Source organism: Poecilia formosa, unplaced genomic scaffold, assembly GCF_000485575.1.
Source record: "Poecilia formosa unplaced genomic scaffold, Poecilia_formosa-5.1.2 Scaffold4, whole genome shotgun sequence".
NCBI classification, from domain to species: domain Eukaryota; kingdom Metazoa; phylum Chordata; class Actinopteri; order Cyprinodontiformes; family Poeciliidae; genus Poecilia; species Poecilia formosa.
In genome coordinates, this window is record NW_006799943.1 from 5,040,822 (window position 1) to 5,060,350 (window position 19,529).

General features: G+C 42.0%; 4 protein-coding genes across 10 annotated transcripts in view; 2 read left to right on the forward strand and 2 right to left on the reverse strand.

Moving 5' to 3' along the window:
* Positions 1–47: 47 nt before the first annotated feature.
* unk (unk zinc finger) lies at positions 48–8,771 on the reverse strand. 3 transcript variants are annotated; one of them, XM_016676030.1, is made up of 15 exons: positions 8,425–8,765; positions 7,126–7,335; positions 6,096–6,272; positions 5,873–6,006; positions 4,733–4,868; positions 4,497–4,614; positions 4,329–4,413; positions 3,941–4,236; positions 3,682–3,747; positions 3,388–3,571; positions 3,175–3,294; positions 2,917–3,102; positions 2,078–2,259; positions 1,719–1,979; positions 48–1,014 (listed from the first exon to the last, which is right to left on the reverse strand). In XM_016676030.1, the coding sequence occupies exons 1-15, from the start codon at positions 8,574–8,576 to the stop codon at positions 859–861; spliced, it is 2,463 nt and encodes an 820-aa protein (XP_016531516.1). In that variant the 5' UTR covers positions 8,577–8,765; the 3' UTR covers positions 48–858. The 3 variants fall into 3 exon arrangements, with proteins under 3 accessions (XP_016531516.1, XP_007560976.1, XP_016531521.1); XM_007560914.2 differs by having other exon boundaries at positions 3,193–3,294; positions 8,425–8,763; XM_016676035.1 differs by lacking the exon at positions 48–1,014 and having other exon boundaries at positions 1,800–1,979; positions 2,074–2,259; positions 8,425–8,771.
* A 193-nt stretch (positions 8,772–8,964) lies between these two features.
* LOC103144155 (histone H3.3) lies at positions 8,965–10,982 on the forward strand. 2 transcript variants are annotated; one of them, XM_007561008.2, is made up of 4 exons: positions 8,965–9,088; positions 9,794–9,931; positions 10,035–10,188; positions 10,279–10,982. In XM_007561008.2, exons 2-4 carry the CDS (start codon positions 9,804–9,806, stop codon positions 10,405–10,407), a joined length of 411 nt encoding a protein of 136 aa, XP_007561070.1. In that variant the 5' UTR covers positions 8,965–9,088; positions 9,794–9,803; the 3' UTR covers positions 10,408–10,982. The 2 variants fall into 2 exon arrangements, with proteins under 2 accessions (XP_007561070.1, XP_016531535.1); XM_016676049.1 differs by lacking the exon at positions 8,965–9,088 and adding an exon at positions 9,311–9,335.
* On the reverse strand, positions 10,530–16,882 carry LOC103144147 (uncharacterized). 3 transcript variants are annotated; one of them, XM_007560996.2, is made up of 16 exons: positions 16,630–16,879; positions 16,257–16,364; positions 16,092–16,167; positions 15,010–15,166; positions 14,886–14,931; positions 14,724–14,782; positions 14,601–14,636; positions 13,845–13,897; positions 13,632–13,764; positions 13,287–13,504; positions 13,167–13,212; positions 13,027–13,092; positions 12,884–12,943; positions 12,724–12,809; positions 12,520–12,614; positions 10,530–11,110 (listed from the first exon to the last, which is right to left on the reverse strand). In XM_007560996.2, the coding sequence occupies exons 1-16, from the start codon at positions 16,664–16,666 to the stop codon at positions 11,076–11,078; spliced, it is 1,311 nt and encodes a 436-aa protein (XP_007561058.2). In that variant the 5' UTR covers positions 16,667–16,879; the 3' UTR covers positions 10,530–11,075. The 3 variants fall into 3 exon arrangements, with proteins under 3 accessions (XP_007561058.2, XP_016531525.1, XP_016531524.1); XM_016676039.1 differs by having other exon boundaries at positions 12,724–12,806; positions 13,167–13,442; positions 16,630–16,882; XM_016676038.1 differs by having other exon boundaries at positions 13,167–13,442; positions 16,630–16,881.
* Positions 16,883–18,890: 2,008 nt separating this feature from the next.
* LOC103144139 (butyrophilin subfamily 1 member A1) overlaps positions 18,891–19,529 on the forward strand; it is a 7,158-nt gene continuing 6,519 nt past the window's right edge. Inside the window, exon 1 of one of the 2 annotated variants that reach the window (XM_016676086.1) lies at positions 18,891–19,061. The gene's annotated coding sequence lies outside the window, so the exon portion shown is untranslated. The remainder of the gene's footprint in view (positions 19,062–19,529) is intronic. The other variant, XM_007560975.2, reaches the window with a different exon arrangement.

A 19,529-nucleotide genomic window follows, 5' to 3' on the forward strand; every position in this document is an offset into this window, starting at 1 on the left:
AAAAAGAAAACTAGGCCAAATTCTATTTTTCACATTTTTTTTTTTAACTATTTGAATTTCTTAATTACTAATAAGCAAGACACTCTGCTTACAGCACTGTGATGAGCTGAAGCAACAAAGAATTATTGGAAATATGCCCTTTAAGTGTTTCCAGAGGGACCATTTTTTTCCTCTAAAGATGTTCCTACTCCCTGAAATATAATTTTTTTTAAAAAACAAACTGATTATCTACGGTGTCATCCATCCATCGAGCCAGTTTTCAGACTGACGACACGATCACAACACCAGGACGAACACAGCACAGTTTATTTCCCTGTTGTTTTGTGGAGGAGGGGGAGGGGCAACGCCAAACTCTGAGTGAGTTTTAAGTGCCAAAAATACAAAAAGCGGACGTCTTTATTTCCCCCCCCCTCCGGCGAATCACAAAACTCTCTGGATGGATGGATGACACTCTGGGGGAAATATTGTCACTAAAGTGAGATTATACTTTTTGAATTATATCATTTAAAAGCTAGCTATGTAAATGCTTCATAGTTAGGGGGTCAGAGTAAAATATAACAGCAGGTATTTTAAGTTATTTTCACAAGTGAATCGCAGGGGGGGGGAAGTACAGTGTTGCTGGTCGAGAGCATTAACTAGCAGAACCTATTGTTTTCCTTGGGTAACACTGGCGACAATAACGACGTCTAACTCCGCGACGAGAGCACTTCCTCAGCGACCCTCGCGTTCAAAGTGCGCGACGTGGTATTTGGTCTCTCTTTAGTCGCGTCGAAATGGTGGTCAGGATCCGAGGCTGGCAAGGTGTGGAATCAGGACTGACTGGTGTGGAATCTGGAGCGGTCCCACGGCACGGCGAGGTCAGGAGAGCTGCTGCTCGGCGGTCTGTTCGGGGCAGAGCGGGCACTCGGTGGACGACGAGCAGCTCTCGCACTGGAGTCCGTGGCCGCAGGGCAGCGAGGCCGAGCCCTGCTCCCCGCACGTCACACAGCACTGCCTCTGCTTCCTGTACACCACCTGGCAGACACGACGGCAAAACACAGCGTTACCCTGGAGACCGCAAAGGGAAGGTGTATTTTGCAGCATCTGCTGCTTTACAGAGATAAAACTTAAGACTTTTGTCACCTTAGAGCTAGAGATGCACTGATCGGTATGTATGTAATACTATGCTTTGTTACTTATTTTACATTATAATTACACTTTATAAACAATTTGAAAGGTTTTTCTCAGTTTGTTTTTGTCAGTTTCTTTATTTTACATTGGCTGTTGTTCTCCTAATTGCACTGACTGAGCAAATTAAAGTTGTGTTGTTTTTTTACAAATAAATTTGTAATTCAGTACATTTATGTCTGTGTTTGAAAAAAAAAAAGAAGAAATGTTTCAAGTCAATTCAGCCGATTTTCTGCAATAGATCGGTATCGGCCGATACTAAACCTCAGATATCGGAATCAGAAGTGGAAAAAAAGTCACTAATCAGAATCCAGCTGAGAATCTGTGGTGATGTTCTCCATCCAATCTGACTGAAACTATTTCTAAAGAACAATTTCCAGCTCTAAATGTTACTTTTATGTTATGTTCACACAGCAGTCAAATGCGAAGCAAACCTGAAAATATATGTTTGACAGGTGGCCAATTTTTTTTTCTTTCCATTTATATAATTCTACTGGGGTTTATACATATCATTGCCAAATATGATAGTGGTTTGCCATCTGTAGGATCACCTGTTCCACAGCGTGTAAGCAGCTGCAGAGTTGAGCCTGCAGGCTCAGGACCGACTCCAGTGGCAGGCGGTGCAGCAGCTGGAGCTGATGCAGTGCAAGGTGGGGATTGTCTCCGCTCCGCAAGCTCTCCAGCGCCTCCTGCACGAGAGAGATCTGCCTCTGTGCCTCCTCCTCAGCCTCTCGGGCCCGCTCGGCTTCCACTGCAAACCGGGCTGCGTTCGCGCGAGACTCCTCCGCGTCCGCTTTGACGGCGGCCCACGACTGGGGGAAAAACAAACGAGCGCGTCGCTGAATCACTCCGGCTTTGTTTTTGCTCGCACTACAGAAACGCAGCCGTTGCCGCTCCTCTACCTACCTACCTGAGCTGTGTGCCTCCAGCTGTGACCCCACTGCTTCAGCGCCCTGTGAGCGTCCTCCAGCTCCTGCTTGAGCCTGGCGGTCTCTGCACAGGGGCCAGAGGGCAGCAGGGCGGGAGGGGTGCCAGGAGAACCCTGACCCGACGGGAAGTGCTCCCAGATGTTTGTGCTCATGCCGTTCAGACCTACAACAAAACAAAATAATATACATAGAGGTGTAATGAGTATTAATTTAGGGTTTCTGCGGGTTATAGCAAGTCAAATGTAAGACTTTTTAAAACCTCGATGCCACGTTGAATGAAAATTTAAGACTGAAAAAAATATAAATGTAAGGTATGGTTGGGGGAAACTGCTGCATTATAATCAAGCATAACAGAAACAGTAGCTTTATATACTGGATATGACTCGTTTTAAGCTAGGCACTTAGCTTAAAATGATACCCATGCAACCATCTTCATATGGGTTGTCAATAGAAGTTAGCCAGTGGCAAAAACGGACAAAGTCCAGCGAGCTGGAGATAAATTTACACATAGACAGACACAAAAAAACCCTAACTAGCTAGCAAGGGTATATTAGCTAGCAGTAGCCTTAAATGCCTCGAATCACAGCATGCAATGAAGATGTTTGCATGTGACTCAAACTTGTGCCTGACAGAAAAGTCCCACAACAAAAAAAAAAATAAAGAGAATGTCCTACCACAACAAAATTTAAGACTTGTGATTAACATATTTAAGGCCAACTTACTTTTTTTTTTTTTGTGAACGGATTTAAGGCTTTTTAAGACCTTATTTTAGACACATGAATTCAAGTCTAAAATTGCATCTCGAATCTGATGTTCGTACCTAAAGTGCTATGAGATGGTCCGAGGAAGGGGCTCTCTGATAGGCTCGGCTGTGACGGGTGAGAAGAGAAGAAAGGTGAGGCCTGTGGCCTGACTGGGGGCGACGGAGACGGAGAGCTGAACGGGGCGGAGCTGCTGAACGATCCTGGAATGTTGACCGGAGCTGAACTCTGAATCTGGCTGCCTCCTGCAAAACCAGAGAAAACAGAAACATGTCTTAAAAATGATTACTATTTGTGTGGTTTTGTGTTTATTTTATCTTCATGTTTCGAAATACCTAGCATCACCCCAACACTGGGCAGGGCAGAACTGCTCTCCATGCTCCTCTCCAACGCAGAAACTCCGAAGTCATTCAGATCTAGATCATCCAGAGCCGACTCTGTCACACAGCAACACCGGGGCGTTTGAGTTTAATCAGATCTCATGTCAGCTGCAGCAGAAATATGAATTCTAGTATTATTTTATGGCATACCGACGACCGATTCAACCGTCTCGCTGGTGGGGTAAAAAGGCAGGGCGTTAGCGTTCATTCCCGAGGAGATGCCGGACCCTGGTGGGCCGAGAGCAGCGGGGCTGGGAGGCGTGGCGGCTAGACTCGAGGGGATGCTGGAGGACAGACTCAACGGGCTGCCGACAGGGAGGAACACTAACAAGTCCTGCAGAAGAAATAATAGAACTGAATCCTTCTGTCATTTCAAAACGGATACAAAAATGCACAGAGTTTATAGCCAAAGCTATAGCAGTTCAATTTTTAAGAGGTTTGTACCTGTTTGCTCTGCGTCGAAGCAAATTCCCTGCTCCGATGTTCGAGAGCGAACCCTCTGTGTTTGGCCTGAAATTGTGGGCAGATGTTGTAAAAAGATGTTAAAAAGACTCAATAGAACGTTTTTTCCCCAATTGCCTCATACTTTCCAACTCTTTAGCTTAAGTAGCTAAATTGAAAATTTGTAGAAAGTACCGATTATTTATCCAACTAATCGTCTGATTTGCAGTCCTGCTGAGTTTTCCAAAGCACACGTCCTCACCTGATCTTCCCGTTCAAATCCCGGCGCCCTGCCGTACCCCCTCTCCCCAGCCCAAGGAGACAGCGGGTCTCCTCCCCCGCTGGCACCCTCACATAGCGACAAAACGCTACCCAGCAGCCCTTGCTCTGCCACGCAGGACACCGCAGAGGGGGAGAAGTGGTCTGACGCGGAGCCGAGCCCCATGCCGTGACCACCGGGACTCTGGGAAACGTCGTGGCCGGGAAGAGGATCCGGGAGCCTCGGGGGAGGAGGGGAGCCAGGGCTGGGGAATATCGACTCCTCTGCAGCAAAAGGCTCTGGAGGAGGATTCAAACCAAAGAGACATTGAACTACAGCGAAAACGAATCGACAAAAGTTGAAACGCAGGGCCGTTCTGGTGGGATCTTACTTTCAACATGAGCGAAGGCACAAAATGGTCCTCTGGGACAGCTGCCACATTGCTGCATGTCATTACACTTGGTGGATTTATAAATCTGTAACGAAGGAAACAGTTCCCAATCAGCTCCTGTGGTTTCTATGTTACACTCAGGCAGAACAACAGGAAGCGAATCCAAACCTCTGGGTGAAACTGCTGCTCTGTTCTCGTGTGGCAGTACTGACATCCCTCGGCTCCCTCGCACTTGCTGGGATCCCCCCACTCTTCGCCCTGCTTCACCGCCGGACATGGCAGCGCTCTGCGGTGGCAAGAAACAAACAAACAAAAAAACAACAACAACAACAAGTTCTCTCTTTAACAAAACACGAACCAACTAAAAATGATTAGAATATTCGAGAACTGAAACAGGAAGTCACCTGTATTTGTGCTTGTGTGGGCTGCGCCGCCTGTCTTTGCTGTTGTGGTAATACGGACAGGCGTATCCTTGACGACACAGGCGGGGGGGCTTTTTACAGAGCTCCGTCTTGTAGTGGGTCAGCACATAATTGTTATCTGGAATAAAAAGGAGAGCAATCTGTCAGGCGGATGACTGGAAGACATCAAAAGGCATCGCATTTGAAAAGAAAACGTTTAAACTGCTCTTGCTGAAGATTTGGGCAAATTTAGGTGACTAGTTGTTTCTTTCTGCCATTTCCTGATTTATGCACAAATCGGTGTTCTGTTGTGTTTGCCATTTTTAAAAGTGGTAATGAGAAATGGTCGCATTATATTTATGGCCCAGAATAGCACAGAAAGTCAACAGTTCCCAATTATAGTTCCTAGGAAGCAGGCCAGTAACTAACAATTATTTTAATAATTGATTATTCTATTGATTAATCAGATGCAAAAATCTACAGAATTTAAATAAGACAAATACGCAATTCAATTCCTTTTTTTGAATGAGAAAATAAACATTTATTACCTAAAATGCAACAACATAGCCTTATTTTAGTGATCATTTATAGCAGAGATTGCATCTCTAACATCAACATTCAATTTCATGCCATTGATATCTTCTCCATACAGCTGGCAAAGAGAAATCCAATCAGTAGCCTCAAAACAACCCTGTAGAGCTTCTTAGGCTTCCGTAGCCACATGTGAAAAGCTCAGTCCTGTCAACTGGCTTCATAACCACACAGCGTAGGGCTGACTTGTTCATTCATTTTTGGATTAATCAGTTAATACCTGGACAGCAAACAGTGCTAATGAGATAGTTTTGTTTTTTTTACTGAATATGAACCAGGTGAAGCTAAAACTCCCACTTGAGGAGCTGTAAATAGAACAGATATACAGATTTTTTTTAATCTTACATGTAGAATTAATATTTTTGTGCTCCTTTGGCCATTACTGCTATGAAGGTGATTATTAGACGCACAACAGCTGAATCATAAAAGTTATTCATAAGCTAGCTTGCTTGTTTTACTGGTATCTTATACAACATTTCTGTACAAACATTTGTTAGCAGAAGGAAAAAGCTGGTCCCTGCTGGGACACCTCATTACATATCTCAGATTTACCTTGCCAGCGCGGTTCCTCGCTCAAGATCTTCTCTATAAGAGCCGTGCTCGCCGCTTGACCCGACTGCGCGTCTCCGCTGCCTCCTCCTTCCGCCGCCCCTGACCCTCCTTGAGAGTCCAGCACCTGCACTTCCCTGTGGAGCACAGAACATGGGAAGAACATCAGCGACGACAGACCCGGAGGTGAAAAACTAGACGGGAGACGGGTCTTAATGTTGCACACCTGATATCGTAAACGGGACTGCGCAGGTCATGCGATCCGTGAGCAAAGGCACAGTGGGAGCCGTTCTTACTGCAGTGGCCTTTCGCATCCGTTTCGTGGATACACGATCCAGTCTTGTAATAGCGGAGGTGGTATCTCCGCTCGGTGTCGCCCGCAGTTCGATGCAGGAAGGGACATCTAGAATGAAACACAAACAAAAAAAAAATATGAAAGAGAATATAAATTTCGACAATTCCTGGTTCCTTGAGGAGGACTTGAAAACTGGGTGCTAGCACAAATTTAAACACATTTAAACATTTGTATTTATATAAATATGCAGAAACAGGCTGAAAACAACCATTTGGTTGAAAATATGAACATTTCAGCCAGGATGTCTTATTGCTGCTTGAGTCCACAAACATCAATAAGACATCGGGTCCACTTGAAATCCCTGCAGCCAAATTAAAATGAAGAATATTTGAATAGTCTGGTACAGCGACTGCTAGAAACTGCCAGATTAGCATAGTAAAAACTCCACCGTCACACCCTGAAATATCTTTTCACTCTTGTCTTTTCACTGTTTCTTTGTGTTTATCAATTCCCCACTAGGGACAAAAAAGGTGCTAAATCTTCTCGGGAAGATTATGCATGACGCAGTAAGTTGAAAGAAAGTAGCAACAGTCGAGTGAAAATAGGCTTTTCGTCTAGCTACGACCCACGTTTGTCGCCGATGCATGAGTGAAGTTCCAGATTTCAATGAGAAAGTGTTTTGAGAGAATGTGATGGACATCCTGCAAATGTGTCAGACACCCGGAGCTGTAAAGTAAATTCTACAAAAGCGGGTCACTGGGTACTAGAAAGGAAAACGATACAAAAAGAGTTGCACGTTAAATGACCTGAACTATGATAAACAACGCAAACACAGAGGAAGTTTGTCAAACTTTGGGTTATTTTGTTGCCATTCTTTACTTTTTTGTCCTCATGACTTGGAAGAAAAAGTCTACAATCTGAAGAGTATTTTAGGAAGATGAAAAGCCTGAGCAGCACTCACTCATCTCCTTCTGGACATGTGCCTGTTCCCTCATCGTATTTGGTACAGTAGACGTCTGGACTGTAGTTGAACGTCCCGTCCCGTCTGCGGATGGGCCTGCGACGCCGCTGGTTCAAGAAGTGCCAATGGAAGCAGGAAAAAGGCCGGTGCTGTGTACATTTGTGCTGCACAAACAGGGGACACTGCTCTGTTCTGAACTCTTTGAGATATCTGGAAAGTAAGAAGACAACAAGAAAGAATGTGACTAATGTCTGTGCAACGTTATTATTATTATTATTATTATTATTATTTTAATCAAACCTGGCATTTTTAAATATGCACATAATTTGTCTACATAAAACTACAAAATTAACATCCCTCACAGATTTATTCACATATTGTTATAAATTATAAACTTCAATGTATTTTGCTGGAATTTTGAGCACAAAATCGAAAAATAATTGTGTGGTGAAAGAAAAAATTAGGTTTCATGTACATGTATATGTCCAGTTTATGAGAAAGATAAGGTAGGAATAAAAATGTGGAGGAGAATAAAAAACCCACAAGGTCCCATCTTCAAATTTGTAATTTGTAAACTTTTGGCCAACATGCAAAATGCTATGTATGAAATCCCCACCCCAAAGGATTAAACATCATCATGCTGTGGGTATGTTTTTCAACAGGGACAGAGATGCTGGTCAGTATTGATGCTTGAGGTTAAACAAATATTGATGAACATTTTTGCACAAACACTAGCCAAAATCGCCAGTGACTAAACTAATAGATATACTAGCTGGTGGCTAAATAGATACAATATTCTACCAATGCTTTGAAAATTTTAGTTGTAACATCTAGTGCTCGTGCATCGTTTTCTTCCCATTTCACAGTGAAATCTCAACGAAATAAGTTGAAGTTCAAGGTGATAATATGCGACTTAGAATTGAAAAAATTCAAGGCATTCTACCAGTAATAGCCAAAACTAATACTAGCATAAGCTTCTACAAATAATTATCATAAAATACATCACTAGGGTATTTACTAAACAATGAACAAACCTAAATTGATGCAACAGTGTCACGCAGGGGCACAGTTAAAATGCTATATTACACAACTTTTAAGACATGGTTACTGAGTAACATTAGGCCTCTTCATTAGGTCCAGAAAACACTGGGTTACCAGCCTTTTTACTTCATTCCAAACATTTGAAAGTTTCATTACTCAACCACTGTCTGTAGTAAGATGTATGTATTTTTGTGTGTATGGCAGTGCACGTGAGGTTGTGTACACCCAGCCAGCTAACCCTGCTAACCAGCTACGTACGTGTAATGTTGAGGTTTCTCGGGCTGTACGTTCAACACGGTTGCGGGCGATGTCGAGCCCCCCGCGGGCGAAGACGACGAGGACGAAGATGGCCCCCCTGTAGCGGTCGTCGCTGCCGAAGACGACGCTGGCTGTGAATTTGTTTTAGACATTTAACCAGTCTGAAGCCCAACAACAAGAAGCTTGTTTTTAGCTTACTGGCTAGCTATTCTTTTTAGCTTCGAAATCCGCATTCTCCTACGATGTGAGCTTGCGCAAGGCGAGAGGAAGTAGTAGAAAAGGGGATGCAGCACGGAACTGTGGGACGTGAAGTTCAAAAATAACCTATATAATACTTGTTCAGCTCAAATGATATTTGATATTTATTTTATTCTAAATATTAAAACAACATAAAGAGCTTTTAATAGAGTGAAATTAAAATATGTTTGAATTAGGAATTACCCTAAATTTTTATATTAAACTTTACTGCTGTAATCTGATTGGCTGCGCCATATCCTGTTTGGAGGACAAGCCAATCGTGCTCAGTCTGCGAAAAACATGACGTCACGTCGAAGTATTAATAGACGGCTTCGTTCACGCTCTCGTCTATAGTCGTTTTCAGCGGTGTATAACATCGGAGACGCGTCTGACGCAACAACTTCTTACTACACATTCAACTTAAAAGGTAATACCACCGTTTATCTGACCGTAAATTATCGGTCTTTGCTTTGAATTTTCTGAGGGTCTGTGATCGTCTACTGTTGTTGGCCTAACATGTCTACCCGTTAAAGGACGCTAAAAATAGAACAATGGAGGCTCTTATGGTGACGTTTTTCGGTACTTATCTACATATAGCGGTTTAAAACTAAACGGGGTAAACAGACCAGCTTCCAGTGCCGTTCCTTTAATTTGCCAGGACACCAGTCTAAAATGTGAATACTTCAGCTAATGGCGCTTGTATTGATTCGGCACTGTTGTTTTTTGTTTTTTCAGGACGAAACTGAAAATGGCGAGGTCGAGGCAGATCCGCGCTGCTTCGGGCGCCATTTGTTTTGATCTGTTAAGGTTTTTAGTTTACCAACAGACATTAGGTGTGTTTGTATAACGTCGGAGTAACTGGTTTAAACTGCCGTATAATTCCTTATTTACACTCAGAAAGGGAAGCGGGATAACCGGTGTTTGTAAACGTGTTTTTATGAACGTCGGCTGTTGTAGGCCGACACCTCCCATGGCCGCAGCGTTGGGGGAGGGGAGCTGCGTTAGCTAGGCTAGTTTTAGCATTGTGTTTACAAACACGATAGCTTCCCTTTTTCCCCCACCCCGACTGTCTAGTCTGGGTTTAAAAATTATTCCGCTTTTTAAACTAATGCGCTTCTATTGCAATTTTCAGGTAATACGCTATGGCTCGTACCAAGCAGACCGCCCGTAAGTCCACTGGAGGTAAAGCGCCGAGGAAGCAGCTTGCTACCAAGGCTGCAAGGAAGAGCGCCCCCTCCACAGGAGGCGTGAAGAAACCACATCGCTACAGGTACGTCATATGTTTACATTAGTATAACCTACTTAACCGGTTGTTGCAACAAGTTAAAGGAATTTTGAAATCGTTTTTCTATTTTTTTTCTTTTTTTTTGTAGGCCCGGCACTGTGGCTTTGAGGGAGATCCGTCGCTACCAGAAGTCCACGGAGCTGCTTATCCGCAAGCTGCCCTTCCAGCGCCTGGTGAGGGAAATCGCCCAGGACTTCAAGACTGATCTTCGTTTCCAGAGCGCAGCTATCGGAGCTCTCCAGGTAAGAAACTTACTGCTAAACTAATGTGAAATCTTGTAAATGGTACAATTGTTTATTTCATTTCCCCCTCCTCCTTTTGTCCTTTGATAGGAGGCAAGCGAGGCATACCTGGTGGGTCTCTTTGAGGATACCAACCTGTGCGCCATCCATGCTAAACGTGTCACCATCATGCCCAAGGACATCCAGCTGGCTCGCAGGATAAGGGGAGAACGGGCCTAAGGGGCCGCCCACCTGCTTTGTTGTAACAAATTGTCCTATTTATCATACTTATCCATTTTGTGGACATTTTTATTTCTTGGGTTTTTATATATATACATATATATATATAAGTTCTTCTTGAATTTTTTGTATTTTTAGTGATGCAACATACCAACCATTCCACAAGCCCGAGTGCACCATGGACATGACTTTACCTTTTCTTTTTTTTCTTTTTTTTTTGGGTTGTCAGGCTAAATGTAATGATGTTGGGGAGGGCTCCTTTTATTGACGGAGCAGTCTAAAATCTTTTGACAAGAATCAAATACTTCACACTCTAACGGGAGCAGCATTTCTTTACCTAGTTGCTATTGATCATAAAATGCCAGCATGTCATCCTGGGTGCCTCTCGCCGCAGCGTCAGAGTGTTGGCTGTCCCAGTTGACCCTCTGGACAGTGTGAGGAAGCACCACAGACCCTCTACCCCGTGATTTTTCTGGGCCGCTTTTTATCTCAAACACAAAAATCTTGGCAGCTACATTTAATACTATTTATGAGATGTTGTCACATGTCTTTCTATTAAAGGTCTTTATGAATACAAAGTCGTGTCTTGTGGTGATATGCAGACGGTAACACAGTTCTAACACTTTATTTTAAACTGAATTTATTTACATGGGCGAGTTGATCTGTGGCTATACAAACCATTCGGTATGCTTGAACCCAGCAGCTGTAAAAACACAGAAAGGAAAAGGTTTTAACGTCAAGGTGCTTCTAAAATTGGAACAAATTGCAAAGCCTGCTAATGCGATCAGGAACACTCTGTTGAGATTTACCTAAACGCTGGATCAACATGGCACATGGGTAAACCTGATTTGTAATGGAAGCCTGGGTCAACAATGGTCTTAAGCTCGTAGTGCTGATAACATCTTGTCAATAGTCTATAAAGCAGGGGTGTCCAAAGAGTGGTCTGTGGGCCGTTTGTATCCTTTGGACTGATAAAAACCTGTCAAGCAGGTTTTAGATGCTTGGTGTAGACTTTTTTTTTCTTCCCCCTCCCCTTACAATGGCAAATGTTAAGACCACAAAGTATTTGGGTTTTATATAAGCAAGTTTTCACTACATCCAGAGAATTTTCTTAGTCAACTTTGATCCACCCAAAATTTAATTTGCTAAGCTTTACTAAATGCAGCAAGTGTTTGAAAGTGATCCAGATCCTGTTTATAACTGGAGAATAAACTTGTATGAGCCAGTTTTCAATAACTTGGAAACAATATGCCTTTTAGCACAGGGTCCATTTTAAATACCCCTTTAAAAAAAGGGGCAAAAATTAATTTGCCAAATTTTAGTTCTGGCCTCTAAATATTTTTGCCTTAAGGTTGAACACCCTTGCTCTAAAGTGTATACATCACTTCATACAGATATTCCAGATAAACCAGTTTGGACATTTGTCTCAGGCCAATATCTATATAAACTGATATATAGAGAGAACTGTTCAACACTTTTTTCTTCCACTGAACTTTTTGTCAACATATTTGGATACATTAGTCTTTCAGAAGTCAGTTTCTTTACCAGTAAGATTTACAGATTGTCTTCCATCTGGAGGGGAATTATTGGCACTCAGTAATTATGAAACCCATTACATTTCTGGTTTGGAAATCCTTATTAGCCAAATATTTAAATTTTCTGAGAATTAGCTTCAAGGCTTCAAGCCATATCAATCAAAGTTACATAAACACAGCAAATATCTCCGTGTAATGAATCTGTATAATGCGACAGCATATTAGGGCAATTGTAGACAGAAAAAAAAGAGTAAATTTCTGCCAAAAAATTAAAATTTCAAATTTTGAAAAGTCCAAAATTTGATAGAAAAAACCCCTCAAATTTTGAGATTAATTTCAGAGATTTTCTAGAAAAATCTTAGAAATTTCGGAGCTTCTAAAGTTGAACATTTTCGACTTTTCTAGAAAATCTTCAACTTGTGAAACTCAAAATTTACAATGTTTTTCTAGAATTTTTTGGGGATTGATTTCAAATTGTCTGAGTTTCTTGGTGGGAATTTTCTCCTTTGTTCTACCTACAACACCTCTCACTTTTCGAGTTGCAGCGGTAGATGACCGTGTCGGCAGCAGGCCTCACCAATGCGGCAGACTATATCCTCGCACTCATTTATGTTGCCAGCTTTGAGCACAAAACAACAAAACCCAGAGGACCGAGGGGTTTCTGAAGAATCTCTGTGAAAGAAAGGAAAAAAAATGCATTACAGAAACAACCTTCTGGGACTATTTCACCTCAACTTAAAAGTGCTGATGCCTTGGATGTATTGGGTGTGTCGGTACTTACGCCACACAGAAGGCGAATATCGTGTATCCGGGCTGAGCAAACCTCCCTACGCAAGAAACCTCTGGGTAGTGATGCTCAAACAGCTTCTGAGGAGACATGGATGCTATAAACATATGGTAGGGGGGAATTTATCGTTATGTCACTGGTATTTTCTTCTTACCATCGTACTATTTCTGTCCGTACATGTCAAGTGTGTTTCCTTTAGGTCTAAGAGCACCTCCTAAGGGATATGTTACACTCAGGCCATCATAGTTTAACAGCATATTTTACAATGTGCCTGCAGGCTTTTGAGTCATCTCTCACCTTGCTTGGTTGGTTTTTATGCAACACCTGAGGAATTGCATGCTGCAAGACTTCCTTTCCTCCAAACTAAAAGCGGGGAAAACCAGAAGTTGCATCACTTTTAGCAAACGTTAAAAGCATTTTCAAGCAGAAAAGATTACCATTCCGATGTTTGCTTTTCCCAAGTACTTCACAATGTAGACGATTCTGTCGAGAGATTGGCGAGTTAAGTCAGTTGAGGTCAAATCTACGAGCTCTGGATAGGCCGTGTGAACACCTGCCTTCCCTCTTTCAGGCACTGGGAGGCGCCGGGAGGCTTTTGACCGACATTGGCTTGCTTTTGTTGGGGTGTGAGGCCAAGCTGCGCGTTGGGGTTCTCTGTCCTCAGGGCCCTCAAGATTTTGACGAGGGGACGATATATCGTTCCGTCCTGGGCCCTGCATCGCAGAATACGGATGGACAGAGGGCAGCCTTTGAGACGGGACAGAACAACGCCTGCCTGGAAGCCAGAAGAAATGGCAGAACGCGTCAGACCGCAAGATAAAAGGTTTAGGTTCGCCTTTATGCAGATGACACTTTTCTATCCGCAGCTAATGAGGACAAAAGAAAGGCATCGATTTCCTCACTTGTCCGTTTTTGCAGTTTCTCAGGGAAGTCCCGTTGATCTCATCGATGATGTCACCAGAGGAGACAAACATGTCAACATGAGCCTGGCTGCCTGGCACCAAGTCCAGGATGAAGACACGCCCGCTTAGATACCTGAGGGGGGGAAAACATGGAGGTGACGTTGCACAACCGGAGTACATTGTTGTTTCTTTGTACGGGGTTAAGACACAAACCTTAAAACCATCCCAACTTCCCGACAGGGCACGACCTCATAGGTGTCACACACCTAGAAACAAACAATCGGTCACGTTCCTCTGCCTATCGTTACATCAGTTTTCCCACAATGTATTCCTGACTTTGGATTCTGTAAACCTTTTGCTAAATTTTCCACATTGTAACCTCAAATTCAGTGAATTTAATGAGATGTAAAGGACCAATAAATAATAGTGCATTATTGTATATTTATTGTTCACTAGTGTCAAAAAACATATTAATAATAACAAACCAGTTAATTTTTAAAAAAAGTTTTAGCAGTATTTTTCATGTAATAATTGTATCGAATTTCCACAACAGAATGTCACTAAAAGCACCAGCAACATGTTTTTAACTCAACTTTTCTTGTTCTTTAACTTGTGTGTCTTTAATGTATTTTCTGTAAAAAATTAAGATCCCACCGAAGAAAATGTGTTCATCCTTTGCAAAAATAAAATATCGCTTATTTAAGAATAAGAATACATTTTCTGCATTAGGTGTTCAAACTGACATGTGACATTTGCGGCTCTAAACGAGTCTCATTGAGCTGGACTGAGGGCAAAAATGATTATTTGGATTGTAAAAGTTGCAGACCCCTGGTCTAAAACATGACATAAATTAAATATATGTGATTTTGCAGTTCTAACGAGACAAAATACAGAAAAGTAAACAGGAAATGAAAAGACAGCGCTAGTTTCCAGACTTTATTCAATAAAGTTTTGTTGCAGAGCTCTTACCGGTAGCAGCCAGCTCTCATCTAGAAAACTACAGTTCTGTTTAAAGAGAAGCAAAAGAAAATAAATAAATACTGGAAGAAGTGAGAGCATCAACGCGTTACATATCGTAGTTTTTCCACTAACCTCCATGTCCAGCTTGAACTCCATGTGAGAGAGCACCAGCAGCAGCGACATGAACGGCTCTGTGGGACAAAAAAGCAAAAAACAAAAGCAGAGTTCAAACTGAAATGGTTACAAACATGTCCTCAGCTTTGACTAGGCCACTCCATTTACTAAACGTCTCACCGACAAATTCCTCGTTCCTGAGGATTGATGACGTGGGACTGTACCACTGTAATCAGAGGATGAATAGACGTGTCAGTGAGGAGTAACGGATCGGTGAAAGCAAAGTGTTGGCAGTGTGTCTGACCTCCAGAACTCTGGGCGTGTGCAGCAGGTGGGTGAAGAACTGCGACAGAGTCTTGCGGCCGAGGGCCAGCCGCAGCAGGTATCGGCCCCGGCCCTGGGCTGAGATGAGCTTCCTGCAAACTCTGGTCTGCTCAACAGCCAGAGAAAGAGCAGAGAGCCTGAAAAAAAAGATGTTGATAAAAAATATCGGTAATACCAAGTCGGTATCGGATCGGAGCTAGGATGGTAAGATCGATGCTACAGTTTCAGAATCCATCTTGAAATTCAGCTTTATTTTTGCATTGCAACTCAATGTCTCAAAAAGAGATTTGATTTGTCTATTTAGCTCTCAAATGACAATTTTTGCACTTATTCTGTTTTATTCAGGAAAAATGCACAGAAATCATGTTATTAAAATATTTTGTAGATCCCTAAAGATTCTGATTTGAACAAAATAACTGAAAGGAAGAAAAAAAAAACCCCATTAAAACACCTAAAGGTCAGATGTTTGATGATAGTAAAAAGTATCGCTATCAGGAATTGGTGATACTTGGTATCGGTTTGATACCAAAATATCGCACACTTCTACTGCCAAAAGGTTCTTGTCTGTGTCTTTTTGTTTATATTCTTCTCCTCTATTTTGGTTGAAATCTAAATTATTTACACATTTCAGTATTTATTTGAACTGAGTTATCATTACAAGTGCAGTATTTTCTTTTCACTTACAAGTTCTTTGTCACTTCCCTCATGCGTCGTCAGCTCCGTCCGATGGACTTTGTGTGTGTGTTTTTAATAATATATATATATATTTTTTGAGAAGCACTTGTCTGTAAAACTGCAGAATTTTTCAAGCTGGTGCCTACAGATTTTCATTTCTAAATCCGACTGTTTGTTGTGGTGCAAAATTTGTTATTTTGTATTAACTGAACAGGAGTAATTAAATACCAAGTAAACACGTTCTTAAATTAAAAACATGTGTCCCATATATCAAGAATCATTGACTATAATTTAATACATTTTACATCCCTTATGGTTATACTGTATTTATTCATATGTAACACTTTGCATAGAGTAGCTTGTGAGCAAATGAGCAGCTCCCTCTACCTGCTACAGGTGTCTTGATGAGGAAGTTGCTCAAAGCACTGCCAGTAATCTCTCTGGACCAGACTGAGGACTGGCTCTGAGGAGAAACATTCAAAAACATTTAGAGGTCAAACATCTTCACAGGAAACGATGTGAGGAGGATTAAATATGGAGTAAGATGCTCACGCTGCAGCCCCTTTCTGAGGACCAGTTCCAGCAGCTCGCAGCAGGAGGGGAGGTGAGGACTGGAGTCCGTCACTACGCCTCCGTCTGACTGCATATTCAGGACACACACTGACACACACACACACACACACACACACACACACACACACACATTAGAGATTAAAACACACGGATAACATTGGATAATGTGAAATGTGATTAATGGTAACATTCAGTAGGTTGATGTAGCTGCAGAGGGTTGGTTATTATATTGGCAGGAAGAACAGGCTCTTGTTTACAAGAAACAGGAAAAACCCGAAACAGTCAACGTAAAGCTGAAATGTTGATGAAATAACGTCACACCAATCACGAGCCCGCTGCTGTGGATGCTTACCTTTGAGGGAGGCGAGCAGAGGATCTCTGGGTGCCATGTTGGCATGGAGGGAACAGCAGCAGCAGCAGCAGCAGCAGGTGTTCTGGTGTTTATCAGGATCCGGCGGCTTCTTATCGTTCAGCCGCAGGGAGACGCGCTGCGTTCGCACTTCCGCGTGGCGAATAATATACGGAGAATACCCTGTGCCCTTTCCACGACACCTGTCTGAGAGCCGCTGATAACATGGCAATGGCAGTAACCCGGAGCCTACAGCTGGGGGCGCTGTTGCTGCAAATGAAAAAATTAAAACAGCTGTTTTATTTTTTGATAAACTGCGTTTTAGTTTGGTTACATTTCTTTTTATCACCGTTCATACATAATATAATTTAAAAATTTCCAACCCATGATCGTGTTCTCATAATTTTTGGAGGTGAAATAGTTAGTTTTGATCATGTATATGGTTTTGTTTATTTTAAAGGCGAGGTCCTGTTAAGTCATTATCAGTTGTAAGTAAACTGTCACATGACCTCGAGCTTTTTGGAAGGTAAACAAATCCTCAGACATTGGCGCCCCCTGCTGGCCTGCTGTTCTGAAGCAGCAGCTAGCTAGTTTGCTTATGTATTTGTGCCAGCTCTGGCTAGCTTAAAAGAGAGAAGGAAACAACATATAAATAAATATATTCAAAGAATATCAGAAAACTTTAAGCACACAAGGAAACCAAATAAATGTTGGTTCCAAAATGTATTTATTTCTTTTCTGTATTAAGTTTTCTTTTGTGTAAGTAGTCGTTCTGACTCATCCACTCACTGAACATACATGCAGTGACTCACTGTAATGAACTTTGATCCTGTGGTGACAAAAATAAAGTTGTGTAGCATCATTATATGAAGGGTAATAAATGTTGCGCTACTCTATAATCTAAGGAACCTGCAAATATCAAACAAAAGTGGGCCGAGGATAAAACTGTGATCTTTGTTTGCTATTCTGCCAAATGGCGTACATGGTTATTCTGCAAAGAAAAATCAGTTTCGCACAATTGCAAACAATTAACTAAATAAATTAAATGCTTCTTTGAGATCCAGTAATACCAACCAATAGGATTTAGATTTACTGTTGCTGTGAGACATTAATATGTAAGAGAAATAATCCCCTCGACATGATGCTGCCACCATTGTGCTTAATTCAACCTAAAGGTATTAATTGATTATCTGCTTAAGCATATGTGTCAAACTGAAGGCCCGTGGGCCAAATCTGGCCCGCCATAACTTTTCATGCGGCCCTCTGTAGTCTAAACATTTGATTGATAACATTAAACTTTATGTTATCAATCAAATCAATGCAGTTTTTATCCATTTACTGTCAAATTATATCAGTCAGTCCCTCCAGTTTCTTGTGGATTATCATGGAAATTCACTCAAAGTCAACAAATCTCTGCACTTTTTTGTGCTAATACGTAATTGGGAGTTTATTGCAGATTTTTCTCAAAAATTGTCAAAAACTTTCATACTTGTATTGAACAGCTGCTTCAGCTTTAATTGATGTCAGATTAGAATCCATGGTATAATAAGAAGTCGCATTAGAGTCATAGATAAGCGCAAATGTTTCCAAATTAGCACCACAAACGCTTTGCAAAAAAAAAAAAAAAAAAAAAAAATCACAAAAACAATCGCGAAATTCTGGAGGGACTGAAAAGATGTTCAGTATTATTTAATTTGAAGAATCAATTAGTATTTTTAACAGTTTAACATGTTTTATCAATACATTATGACACAACACAGGCATTTTAGGACCATTTATAAATTTGATTTAGCCCAAAATGGAAACGAGTCTGTGTTAAAGGAACTGTTCAATAAATTTGCAGAAGAAAGCTAATAAATACAGAGAGGAAACCTGCTCTTGATCCCAGACTAAAGTGATGATTTTTCTTCCAAACTGACAGCGACATGAAGCACGCGTTAAGACAACAAAGCATTGGCAGTAGAAGCAGCCCGAGAATGTCCTTAAGTGATTAGGTGATCCAGACAGGGCTTGGACTTAAACCCTATAGAAAATCTCTGGAGGGACTTAAACCTGTTCTGCCTCGCCAAAAGTTTTATTTACTCGTTTAAGAAAAGAAAACAACTCTCCCATATGTGTGTGTATCGAATTCTACGGACTAAAGAGATGATATATGGGTCCAATTTGGTGTGTTTTGGGCTTTGACTGAGGCTAAAAGCGGTGTTTTCCGGGCGACAGCTCCCTCTGGCGGCGCCTCGGTGGAACTGCCGCTCACTGGAGGCGGTGTCAGATGAGGGCGCGCGCTCTGCTGTCTGGCTCCGCGGCTGAAGTGGATGAGCAGATGAGCGGCTCCCGTGAAGGATGGCGGACCTCTGATTTAATCACTTCTGGTGAAAACAAGTGAGCAGACGAGCCGCGCAGAATTCCCCGAGGACAACAATTTCTCACAGAGAAAGGTGAGCATTTATATATATTTTTCTTTTAATTTAAACGTCAGGCTAAAATGAGAAAAGCGGTGTTATCGTTCCAAGGAAAATGGCAGAATTTCGCAAATAACTCATTTTTACCCTCCTTTTGACGCCGTTGTGTACCGCCGCGTTCGCTGAAGGGGGGTTTATTTATTTATTTCACCATTATATAAATATTCCCTGCACAATATTTTTTTTCTTTAACCTTCTATTTAGACATGGAGTTGTAGGCAGAGGTTCACTCCTAAAATAGAAAGTCACTACATGTGTTTGTACTGCAGTGGCACCGGTGGTAATCCTGGATTTCCTTTAATCTTCCAGCTCCTCTGCCACCTACACGCTGAGCTCCCGGTAACCACACTGTTTCCATCAGACAATGAGTGATAGTGGCAGCTGCCTGCCATAGCTGCACCGTGTGTAGGCAGCCACGCATCCTCTCACAGTAACACTGTTTTA